This window comes from Syngnathoides biaculeatus, chromosome 8 (genome assembly GCF_019802595.1).
Source record: "Syngnathoides biaculeatus isolate LvHL_M chromosome 8, ASM1980259v1, whole genome shotgun sequence".
Classification (NCBI taxonomy): Eukaryota; Metazoa; Chordata; class Actinopteri; order Syngnathiformes; family Syngnathidae; genus Syngnathoides; species Syngnathoides biaculeatus.
In genome coordinates, this window is record NC_084647.1 from 5,789,479 (window position 1) to 5,801,918 (window position 12,440).

Sequence of the window (12,440 nt, forward strand, 5' to 3'; positions counted from 1 at the left end):
GAGTCACTCTACATACTGTATTTACATTTTATCCCGTGGTATCAAGTAAGCAAAGAGTAGAGAAATACCCCTTGGTGCATTTTTTTTGGGTCCATCTTTTGATGGGAGATTAAGGAGGCATTCGGCGTGGCATTGTCATCATTGTGTGGGTCGTGTTTAAACAAACAGACAATCAGATTTGAACACAAACGTTTTTTAATTTTTTCACAGTCTGATTGAAACCTCAACACACACTGATTGGTCACTAACTGGACACTGTGTATTGCAGTCCAAAACAAGAGCTCCTACAGCCTCTGCCTTTATCAAGATAATACTGATGGGTTCTGATTGACACTGCTACAGAAAACAATAATAACAATATTGCTTTTTTTAATTAAGTGTGGTTTGCAGATGTATTATTATTGTTATCATCATTATTATTATTAAATATTAGTATCCAGCAATTTTCCAGGCTGCTTATCCCAACTTAATTTAATTTAATTTAATTTTTGCAAGGTATAACCACCTCTCTAGTATTATTATTATTGTTATTATTATTATTATTATTATTATTATCCATCAATTTTCCAGGCCGCTTATCCCAACATAATACTGCATTAATTAATTAATTATTTAACTCAATTTAATTTTTGCAAGGTATAACCACCTCTCTATTATTATTATTAAATATTAGTATACATCAATTTTCCAGGCCACTTATCTCAACATAATACTGTATTATTTAATTTAATTTAATTTTCACAAGGTATAACCGCCTCTCTATTATTATTATTATAATTATTATTATATTATTATTATTATATATTAGTATCCATCAATTTTCCAGGCCGCTTATCCCAACATAATACTGTATTAGTTAATTATTTAATTTAATTTTATTGTATTTTTGCAAGGTATAACACCCCTATATTATTATTATTATTAGTAGTAGTAGTAGTATTATATTGGTATCCATCAATTTTCCAGGCCGCCTATCGCAACATAATACTGTATTGATTAAATTTTTGCAAGCTATAACCACCTCTCTCTCGTAGAGGTAATCCAAAACTCAGTCTAGGAACCATCAATGTCTCTCCAATATTTCTTCCGGACAAAACTGAACTGTCGCACAATGGAGCTAGGCGTGGAAAATAATTTGAAAGCTTGCCGAAGGAGTAAAGTGGACAAGAAACTTCTCCGTAAACAGATTAAATCCAGTCACACGTTGCTGAAACACGAAGGGATCACTACGACGTCGGAGCCCACTAAGGTAACTCATACAATTCAATAAATGTGTACATATTTTGATCACAGGAAGTGGACGCAGTCAGTGTCCCACACTGATACACTGTTTTTTTTTTTTTTTGTAACATTGAACGCATTAGGACTTTGTTGTGAATATTAGCCCATTAATTTTGTAAATGTATACATGTAGATATATCTTTTCTTATGCTATATATATATATATATATATTTTTTTTTATGTCGTATAGGGGTTGTTATGTGCTGCCCCACAGTTCTGAGGACCCGGGTTCACAGCCTGTGTCGAGTTTGCATGTTCTCACTTGCCTGCCGGTTTCCTTCCACATTACAAAAACATAAATGGTAGGTTAATTGATTACTCTAAATTGCCCGCAGATTCGCGTGCGACTGCATTATTGTTTTTCTGCCGTTACCCTGGGAGTGGTTGGCGACCAGTTCACGGTGTGCCCTACTCGTCGCCCAGAGTCAGTTGCGACCGAAGTGAGGATAAGCGGCAAAGAAGATGGATAGATGGATGGATGCGCTATGTACAGTCGTACTCTGCTACAAAAAAAATATTCGCACCCCTGGCCAATATTTTTGCTATGACTGTATAAAATATTATTATAATTGCATAATAGAAATACATGTAAAGTTTATGTACTTTATATAATAAAATAATTTAAGACATATATTTATTTATATTTATTCGAGAACCAAGTCTTTACTGTATGTATGTATGGTTTATTTAAAAAGCAACAAACAATCCAGTTTTGTTTTTTAATTTATAAGTTATCTTTAAAAATACACATTGCAGAGAAGAAAAGGAATGGAGCGACTTTTATAAAATTCTGATATTTTGTGACTTTGTGAGAATAAATTTTATGATGACTCTTGTATCTTTTGTTTCAGATCGTCGAATAAGAAATGTTTTTTGTTTGTTTTTTTTGTCTTCTGCAGAGTTTGGTGGTGGCTAACGGCGGCCTGGGGAATGGCGTCAGTCGGGAGGAGTTGTCTGCCGTGCTGAAAGAGATGGGAGACGTGGAGACTATCCTGATGCCGCCTCACAAGCCCTATGCTTTTGTCACATATGGGTAATATCAATAACACCCCCATGTTTTGGATAGGTTTCCTCGAAAAATTTTATATATTTGCCTCCTTATGGTGTTGCTTTTTATGCAGATCTGAGGAGATTGCCCAGAAAGCTCACATCCACCTGAATGGTCAAAAACTTCAGTGCGGAGAGGAGAATTATGTGACGCTTTATCTTAGCTTTGTGGACTCAGGTACTGCAGAATTTTTGCCATTTGTCTTGGATTTGGGACCACAGGCTTGATAGATTTTATTGGAATGTGCACCAAACTACAAAATTGAGACTGATTGTTGTAAAGATGCTAGTTTGGTTAGAGTTTTAGCAGGCATTATCGGTCATTCTTAAAGATGTTTTTTGCCGTTTATGTGTATATTTACAGTGCCGCGTGAGAAGCAGCCATGTGCGACGTGGCCAGCTGGACTGGCGTTAGTGGAGGACTTTGTTTCTCCAGAGGAAGAAGCTCTCCTGCTGGCGGCCATTGACTGGTCGTCCACTGATGATGATGTCACCGGTAAGGCGGCCCCGTTTGATTTATGTAATATGTTATGATTGCTGATGCTTATTAAATTGAACCAAGTCCTTCCAAAACTACTTAAAATATATTAGAAAATGTTTACCTTTGTTGAGTTCCAATATTTTAATTTTAAAACAGCAACAAATTATCAAAACGCAAATAAAATAAAATTGCACTTAGAGATAAACATGATCTGCTGACATGGAGGCGGCTTGTAGTACATGGCTAAAGTCTGACATAAAAGTCAATATTCATCCAAAATGAAACCTTTGAAGTCTGAACATTATCTATTCTAGGACACTTGTTGACTTCCTACTTACATCCATCCATTTTCTTCGCCGCTTATCCTCACAAGGGTCGCGGGGAGTGCTGGAGCCTATCCCAAATATCAACGGGCAGGAGGCGGGGCACACCCTGAACTGGTTGCCAGCCAATCGCAGGGCACATAGAGACTCACAATCACACCTAGGGGCAATTTTGAGCGTCCAATTAATGTTGCACATTTTTGGGATGTGGGAGGAAACTGGAGTGCCCGGAGAAAACCCACGCAGGCACGGGGAGAACATGCAAACTCCACACAGGCGGTTCCGGGATTGAATCCGTGACCTCAGAACTGTGAGGCCAACGCTTTACCAGCTGATCCACCGTGTCGCTAATGTGACCGTTATACTTAATAAATAATAATAATAAATAAATGGAGGTATTTATTTGTTTTCCTTGCTGCATATGTGTGGTTTAAGTTCTGTTTTGCCAAGGGTGCAAACGTATGTTGAACGCACTTTGCAGTTATTACTACGTACTGACAGTACATAACCGCAACAAGTGTGTGGCTTTATCTCGATGACTTTTCATTCATATGCTTTTGCCAACTCACATCTAATGTTTTTATTTCTATAGCTCAAAAAGCTCTGAAGCACAGACGAGTCAAACATTTTGGCTTTGAATTTCGCTATGACAGCAACAACGTGGACAAGGACAAGCCATTACCTGGAGGTAAGACCAGTTGCATTTAACTAAGAGCAATTGTAATTATTTTCACATATTTTCATCTGCATAATTAATGGTGGAAGCGGAATGTGAATTGCAAAGGTGTGTGTATCCAGGTCTTCCGGAGGAGTGCCATCCTGTACTGGAGAGGTGTATGGAGAATCGACATATAAAGTTCATGCCCGATCAACTGACTGTGAATCAATATGAGTCTGGACAAGGTTTGTTATTACTTATGTACGCATACAGTATTTGATCATAGCTGCTCAGTTCTGAAAATGGATGGATGAAAAAGAACAAAGCAAAAGTTGCTTGAAGAGGCTTAAGGCGGTATTTCAATCATACATAAATATGTTTAATTACCGTAATTTCCGGTCTATAAGCTGCGATTTTTGCCACATGCTTTCCACCCTGCGGTTTATGCAATGATGCGTGTAATTTATGCATTTTTTCTAACGGCCGCCAGGAGGCGCTCAAGCAGAAAAGATAAGAGTGAGACAGGTGGAATATATGTGTCGAGGAAGACGCAAGTTTAATGTAACTTCGCACTTTGTGAATGAATAAAATTAGCCTGAACAGACCCTCATGGTGGAAAATGCCAGAAGAAATTCAAAATTCATACGACGCAGCTTTCAAGTTAAAAGCAATCGAGCTGGCTGATAAAAAAGCAAACAGAGCTGCTGCATGTAAAGTTGGCATAAATGAATTGATGGTGAGATGCTGGAAATGGCAGCGGGAAGAACTGGAGCAATGTAAAAAGACGAAAAAAGCTTTCAGAGGTAATAAAAGCAAGTAGCTTAAACTGTGTTGCTGCTGTGTTACGGCCATGTTTCAGTGACTTTTACCGGTATGTTTTTTTTTTTTACCCAGCCCTGTTAGTACTGTGTTACTACCGTATTGCTGCTGTGTTACTGCAGCGTCACAGGCGCCGTTTGGAAAGAAAAGCTGAGGTGTATTATTCAAACGTTGAAAACCCTTTCTGTGTAGCGTGTTTCTTTGTAATATCTCATGTTTCAATTTGGGCACGTGCGGCTTAAACACAGGCGCGGATTATGTATGTACAATTTTTTTTTTCCTTTAAAAATTTACTGGGTGAGGCTTATAATCAGGTGCGTCTTATAGTCCAGAAATTACCGGCATATCCATTTAGTTCTCTGAAAAAGTACTGTATTGGCCCCCTTCTAAAAGTATGTTTTGCTTGGTTTTCCCACTTTAGTGTTTCACTCAAACAAATGTTAATGTGAGGGAAAGATAACTCAAGTAAACATAAAATACAGTTTTTAAATGGTGATTTTGTTAATAAAGGGAAGAAACCACTTTTCAAAGCTACTTGGCTGCGTGCAGAAAAAGTAAAGGCCCTCTGAACTGAATAACTGGTTAGGCCGAACTTCAGCAACCGCTGCTAAAATCAAGCATTTTCTATTACTGACAAATACAATGAGTTATTCATATCTTTATGAGGGATATTTTGGCTGATTCTTTCTTGCACAATTCTTTTAATGCACCAGGAATTGGGAAGCTTCTGCGCGTGAACAGCCTTTTTAAGATAATTCTTTGATAAAGGCCTGGTACCTTTGAAATTTTTTTTCCCTTAATAAATTATGATATAAAAACAGCATTCAAGAGAGGTTGCGTCAGGAAGGGCATGCGGCGTAAAAACGGTGCCAAACAAATATGAGCGTTCATCAGAGATTTTACGCTGTAGCGACCCCTAACGTGACAAGCCGAAAGAAACTCACTATTCTGTGTATATTTGGATTATATTTGTTTGATAATCAAATTTGTTTCATGATCTTTTGTTTAATGAATGTCAAATTAAATATATCGGAATTGTTTTATTTAGCTGGGATTCATGAAAAAAATAAGTTTGATGTCGCAATCAAGCTTTGGCTTTGAGTATGAAAAAAGCATGTTTGCATCATTCCACAAATGATTATTTGTCACATTTGTAGGTATACCTCCGCATGTGGACACTCACTCTGCTTTTGAGGACACCATCCTTTCACTCAGCCTGGGGTCAAAGGTATTAAGTTACTTTTGCTGACGTCAAAGTACTTTCAGCCGTAGTGTTATATAATTGACAAACAAGCACCTTTTGATGAAATGGCACCAATCACCTATCCTCAAAAGGTTTTTTCAAAGAAGTTCTGAAATAATTGTATCATGCTCTCTCATCTATAAGGTAACCAAATGATTCTAAGATCTCTTGATAAAATATCTTTCACTATGATATTGTTCAGTCCTAATCTATTACAAATTACAACCAGAGTAAGAGGACATATCAGTTTTTGTGCAGTTCAGTGTAGTCAGCAGCCGGATATTATTTGGTGCCATTGAGGTCACTAATCAAAAAGCATTGGTCCATTTCTTTTGTTTTCAGATGTACTGTTTTTATTTCTTTTTTTTGTTGTTGCAATTTTACAGTTTTTGCATGTCTTCTTCCAGACTGTGATGGAGTTTCGCCATCCGGACGGTCGTGTTGTAAATGTGCCTTTGCCAGGACGGAGCCTCTTGGTGATGCATGGAGAGAGCCGTTACCTCTGGACACACGGGTGAGTTCACTGCAGGGCTTCCATTTTTGATCCAATTCATCATGAACATCGTTTAGACTCCCAGAAGACAGAAAGTGGCATCCCTACAAACATTCTAAAATAGATATTGCAATGAAAAATACATATCACATTATTCACTTCAATGTCTATACGAAAAAAAATAAATATGAGTGGAGAGCACCTCATCTATGCGCAAAGTTGCAGAAGTCTCATTCGAGATTCAAGTGGTCACCATATTGGCTGCGTTTTCTGCCCGTGACGTCACACTGGGCCACCTACTATGGGAGACGAACACGCCCCTTCAAACACGGAAGTTCTTTTCGAAGAAGAGAAAACCTCACAACCGAGTGAAGTGACAGGGGCAATATTACCGTATCATTTCAAGCCATATTTAGATGATATGCGGATCACAGCCAAACCACATGCAGACAAACCACCACCCCGCCCAATCCACCTCCGCGTGGCGTTGATAAAAACAACGCCGCCCACGAGCAACGACGCCGCCACAGCCAAACCGCCTCCCCGTCCGGTCCACCTCCGCATAGCAGAGATGAGCCACCGCCGTCCGGCGCCGTGTCCGCCGATCACGGCTTCGGCCGGGGTGGCACCCCAAAACAATTTTTTTTTAGTAGCGAAACACACCTACCTGTCATTTGGAACCCACAAAGCTCTCGTCCTTTGCACCCGTGCGATACATTTTTCACAACGAAGCGGGTCTTTTGGAAAAGTAGGAAGAGCAAATCCATCCTCACGAGTGTTCGCGCAATACAGCGATCCGGCATTTTGGCTCACACGAAGGAACAACGAGCTAGCTTACAGCAGGTAAAACTAGTGTAAACAGACGAGACCGCTTGAGTGCGCTACTGCCCTGTACGTCACTTCCTGGTTCTTCTTGAAAACAAATCCCTCGAGAGGATTTTTGTGATTTTCATGTTTTGTGGTGAAAAAACCGATGGGTCCATTCCGGCTGCTGTTTTTTCATTAATAACAGACTAAAAATTATGCATTTAAGCCTTTATTTTCACTTCTTGCGCTGTTAGATCTGTGTTTATTGTTTTATTTTTTCATTATTATTATTTTTTTTAACTAGCATCACTCCTCGTAAATTTGACATGGTCCCAGCCTGTGACTCACAACGCCAGACTCCTACATGTGACTTAGGGGCCGTCAACCAGCTCACTTTGAGTAAAAGGGGGACCCGGACGTCTTTCACTTTCCGCAAGATCCGACGTGAACCCTGCTGCTGTGGTGAGCCCGATTCAAGTTTCCAATGACACGATTGTGTACTTAACTTTTTAGAATGTATTTTTAAAATATACTACCGAATACATTCAAGCATACATTGTGAAATTAATTGTATAAAGACGGAGTGCAAGTTAAAATACACAGCGGATGAATAGACAAAAATAACTAAAATACTGGCTGCTACAGTCTTCCCTCACTGCTCATCAGAAATTATTTGGCTGATTTCCTTCTTTTATCGCACACATTTCAGCTTTTCCCTCTGCCTGCGACAGTCAAGGACCGCCTTCTCCACCACGTCCCCCCTCGCTTCCTCAAGGCCGCCGCGACGCAGCCCGTTTGGAGGAGGAGTTCGTCCACCAGGTGTACGACGCAATCGCTCCCCACTTCAGCAGCACGCGCCACTCCCCGTGGCCACGCGTGTGCCACTTCCTGTCCTCGCTCTCGCCCGGAGACGTGCTGGCTGACGTGGGCTGTGGAAATGGGAAGTATCTGGGTGTCAACCCGGAGGTCATTAGTGTGAGTACTGTTTGATTTATCGTACTAATATCTTGTAATTGTGTGACTCTAATTGCCACTTCCTAACAGTCACTCATGCAAGTTTAGCTGTTGCTGTTTACTGATCATCAATTGTGATCATTTTTCTTCCTTTTTCAAGTGTAGCAAAATAAAATGTCTGTACACCACAAGCAACTAAAGACCTGACTGATGACTTTTAACTGTATCTGATAGGAAGAAGTAATTTATTCAGATTATTTGGAAATGAAAACTTTGCGATCTTTTTGCTTCTGATTTCGGACAAAAATCCAGTGCTCGAAGGCCCCCGAAAAAAGCCGGAAATAACGTAACACACAGGACGCGACCAGCTGACCCACCCACGACGCGCTTTGTTATTGTGTAGAACGGAGGCGCTATACCCAGACGTGTCCCGGTAGTTCCATTTATGAGCCACCCCCACCCAAGAGATCTGATAGTTGATAGTTTAGCATTGTTTTTTTTCTTGTGAACTTTAATCATGTTTTGTTCCATTAGCATTTCTGCATTTTTGTTTTGTTTCAAAGATTTCATTAAGTTAATGTTTTTGTATGTTACTTGTTGTGAAAATGAAAAAAAATTCTTAGCTTTTTTTCCCCTCATTATTGCTTGTTTAAAGTTATTCTGCACTTTTGTTAGTAAAAAAAAAAAAAAGTTTACAAGGCTGGGGGCCAAGTCACTACAGATACGGGAATGCACTCCCAACCTTGCTTACTCTACTACTAAAGCATACATTTTCAGCAAAAACTAAATATTTTTCTTAAATTGTAAAGTATTTCAACTATACGTGTATTTCTACTGTGCAGTTTATAAGCAGGAAAAGCTAAAAAAAAAGTTTTAAAAAGCCTATTTATAGGGTAGCAACGTATTATTACTTTTTCCATTAATTGTAATGGGAAATATCGATTTGGATTTCGAACAAATCACTTCTCGAACTGCCTTCTGGAACGGATGGTGTTCGAGAACCGAGGTTGTACTGTAGTTTCCTATTGTGCGAAGTCTGTTTTTTTTTTTTTTTTTTTTTTGCCTCACATTCTTCTTGGTTTCAAATCTCGGCTCCCGTCTTCTTGTCTGGTGTTTGTATGTTATCTTTATGCTTGTTCTCTGCATTGAGCACCTGCATCACCTAAAAACTGTTTTTGTAGGATTTTTTTTGAATGGTGACCTCTGTCTTTGGGTAAAAGATAAGATAATGAATGTGATGTTTGTCTTTTCTTTTGTTTTCCAGGTGGGCTGTGACCGGAGCAGCGCCCTCGTCCAAATCTGTGCCGATCGAGGTTTCCAGGCGTTTGTGTCCGATGCCCTCTGCGTCCCGCTCCGAACGGGGACTTGTGACGCCTGCATCTCTATAGCTGTCATACATCACTTTTCCACCCCAGTATGTAAAGTAAACACTCATGTGCACACACTCGTTGCTTTTCTTTCACCTCCTGAAGGCGAAAGACATGGTTTCCATAATCCTCTCCCCATATTTTTTAATTACTGTAATTCCCGGCCTACAGAGCGCACCTGGTCATAAGCTTCACCCAGTACATTTGTAAAGGAAATACCATTTGGTACGTACATAAGCCGCAGCTGTATAAAAGCCGCAAATTGCCACAATGAAACCGACATTGAAACATGAGATATTTACAAAAAAAGGCGGTACATAGAAAGTTTAACGCTAGCGCCGCCGCGCTAACGCTAGAGCCACCCCGCTAACGCTAATGATAGCATACATACCGGTAAAAATCACTGAGACACAGCAGTAATGCGCTACTGCAGCGCTATCAGGGCCGGACTGGTAAAAGTCACTTCCTCGGCACATATATTCCACCGGTCTCACTTTTACCTTTTCCACTCGAGTGCCCACTTGCGGCCGTTAGAAAAAAATGCACAAATTAGCTACATCACCACGTAAACGTAAAAGGTGCGGCTTGTAGGCCGGAAATTACGGTCCAATTCTCAGATCAAATCCACCGTCAAGCATTTATAGCTGCTCACTGACATTTTAAATTTTATAATAGAAATTTAAAAAATATGTAAATGTGTGCCCGTGTTTGTTTGTTTGTTTGTTTGTTTGTTTGAATGTTTGTTTTGCAGGAACGCCGCTTGGCGGCTGTGAAGGAGTTGGTGAGACTTTTGAAGCCCGGCGGTCATGCTCTCATCTATGTCTGGGCCTTTGAGCAAGAGTACAAGCAGCAGAAATCCAAGTACCTCAGAGACCACAACACTAGAAACCACATTTCCAAAGAAACCACTGACCCTGACGGAAAATCCAGTAACAACCCTGAAGATATCAAGAAAAGACTTGCAGATGATTACAAAGCGACTGGCGACAAACTTCATGTTCACATTAATCGCACCGCCTTCCACGCTCAAGACCTTCTGGTTCCGTGGCATCTGAAAGAGGGCAAAGGAGGAAAAAGAAGGGAAGGTGACTTGGAAGTGGCGAAGACGGACGTAGCCAAAACAAGATGTAAAAAGGTTTTGAAAGAGTCTCATCAAGACAGCGCCGTGTCTGATGTGAGATCCCGCAGTAATGCTGACAGTCATCATGAGTCAGAGGAGCAGAGCGGCCCGCCGCCCGTCTTCCATCGTTATTATCACGTGTTCCAGCAGGGGGAGTTAGAGCGGCTGTGTGTGCAGGTGGAGGGAGTCAAAGTACGGAGTAGCTACCATGACCAGGGCAACTGGTGTGTCATTTTAGAGAAGACATCTCACAGTTGAAGTCCGCAAGATCTGAATTTATGGAAGAGAACACATTGCAAGCAAAGGAAATATGAAAGATTATTTCAAAGAGAATCCATGATGGAACTACAATAATATATTCAGCAGAATGTTGATCTTTCCCATGGTCGAACTGTTAACAAAAAAATGGAAAATAAAATGTTATTTTTTTTAGCAGTTATGTGTTTTAGAGTTAAATAGAATGTACCGTAATTTCCGGCATACAGAGCCCACCTTATTATAAGCCTCACCCAGTACTTTTGTAAAGGAAATACCATTTGGTACGTACATAAGCCGCACCTGTGGAAAAGGCGCAAGTGCCCATATTGAAACCCACATTCAAACACGAGATAGTTGCAAAGAAAGACACCATTGATCTTTTCACATCTACAGTTAGTTTGTGGTTGAAATATAAACATCGTCACCTGCAGATATGTAAAATTGTGTTAGAGCCTTGCTATGAAAAATACTGTAGCTCCACTAATCTGCTCGATACGACTACCATTAAAACAAGCACACCACGTTTAAAGTGACTTTTTCTCACCTCATTAAAAGTTTATTAACAAAGTAAGTATTTTTCCACATTGAAGTAAAATTAAAGTATTCAAATCTTCGACACTTTGTGCTTCAAAGGTAGTTAGAATAGACAAGACGACTTGTAAGTGTCTACCTAAAGCCAACACTTTAAAGTTTTCACCTAGCTGGGATAGGCTTCAGCACTCCCGTAACCCTTGTGAGGATAAACAGCTCAGATATTGGGTGGATGGTATTTATTTATTTATTGTCTAATGCTGAAAAGGTTAAAATTATGTAACTGCAACAACTTGTAGCAGTAGAAGTATTTTGGTGGAACAAATTAAGTACAAGGGTAGAATTATATTGTCAACGATTTAGCGCAAGGGCGTCAAACTAATTTTTCTCGCGGGCCACATTGTAATTCGATATCCTCAGAGGGCCGTTATGACTGTGAAACCGTGAAAATCATTCGCCTCATCATATTTACGCGTGAAATTTATAAATAGTTTGGAAATCAGAAATCAAGGGTAATGGGTTTTTCAACTATTGATGTTTGGTAACGCACAAATCCTTGCAATATCTCACCGTTATCATGTATGATAAGACAATTCGAAATTTTGGTCCAGATTCGAACCAAAATCATGGATGATACACATGATATGCCTTTGCGGGCCACATAAAATTATGCGGCGGGCCAGATCTGGCCCCCGGGCCTTGAGTATGACACCTGTGGAAGGAATTAGAAAATGTCAAAGTCAAAATGAAGAATCATTTCAATGCTGATAGGACAACGACTGAATACACATTTTGCACATACTATACACCTGTGCATTATTACAATATTGTTTTTGAAATGGGTTCTTCAGATACAGTGACCTCTGCTGGCAGAAAAACGAGGCTGCTGTGGATTTTTAAAACCTTAATACACTAACAAGACTAAATACCATGCTCTGTTTACAAATCATGATTGATAAATGTGAGTGTTGCGTTATTGATGATAGATTTCTGGACTCGTCAGGTGGTTCATTCCCATCAAATGTCACGTGATTTTACAGCGCGCTTTGAAGCAGAA

The 12,440-nt window shown here is 39.8% G+C and overlaps 1 protein-coding gene across 1 annotated transcript; it reads left to right on the forward strand.

The window, feature by feature from the left end:
- The first annotated feature begins 1,071 nt into the window (after positions 1-1,071).
- alkbh8 (alkB homolog 8, tRNA methyltransferase) lies at positions 1,072-11,029 on the forward strand. The gene is made up of 12 exons (XM_061828324.1): positions 1,072-1,249; positions 2,182-2,315; positions 2,404-2,507; positions 2,694-2,825; positions 3,726-3,821; positions 3,932-4,036; positions 5,768-5,838; positions 6,261-6,367; positions 7,458-7,615; positions 7,863-8,128; positions 9,372-9,521; positions 10,226-11,029. Exons 1-12 carry the CDS (start codon positions 1,112-1,114, stop codon positions 10,850-10,852), a joined length of 2,088 nt encoding a protein of 695 aa, XP_061684308.1. The 5' UTR covers positions 1,072-1,111; the 3' UTR covers positions 10,853-11,029.
- The last annotated feature ends 1,411 nt before the right edge of the window (positions 11,030-12,440 follow it).

Bases quoted from the DNA above. Each gene is read 5' to 3' on its own strand.
- alkbh8 (XM_061828324.1), top strand. From the start codon at position 1,112: ATGGAGCTAGGCGTGGAAAATAATTTGAAAGCTTGCCGAAGGAGTAAA. The intron at 2,316-2,403 runs GTAATATCAATA...CTTTTTATGCAG, and splicing joins TATGCTTTTGTCACATATGG to ATCTGAGGAGATTGCCCAGA. The intron at 6,368-7,457 runs GTGAGTTCACTG...TTTTTTAACTAG, and splicing joins CGTTACCTCTGGACACACGG to CATCACTCCTCGTAAATTTG.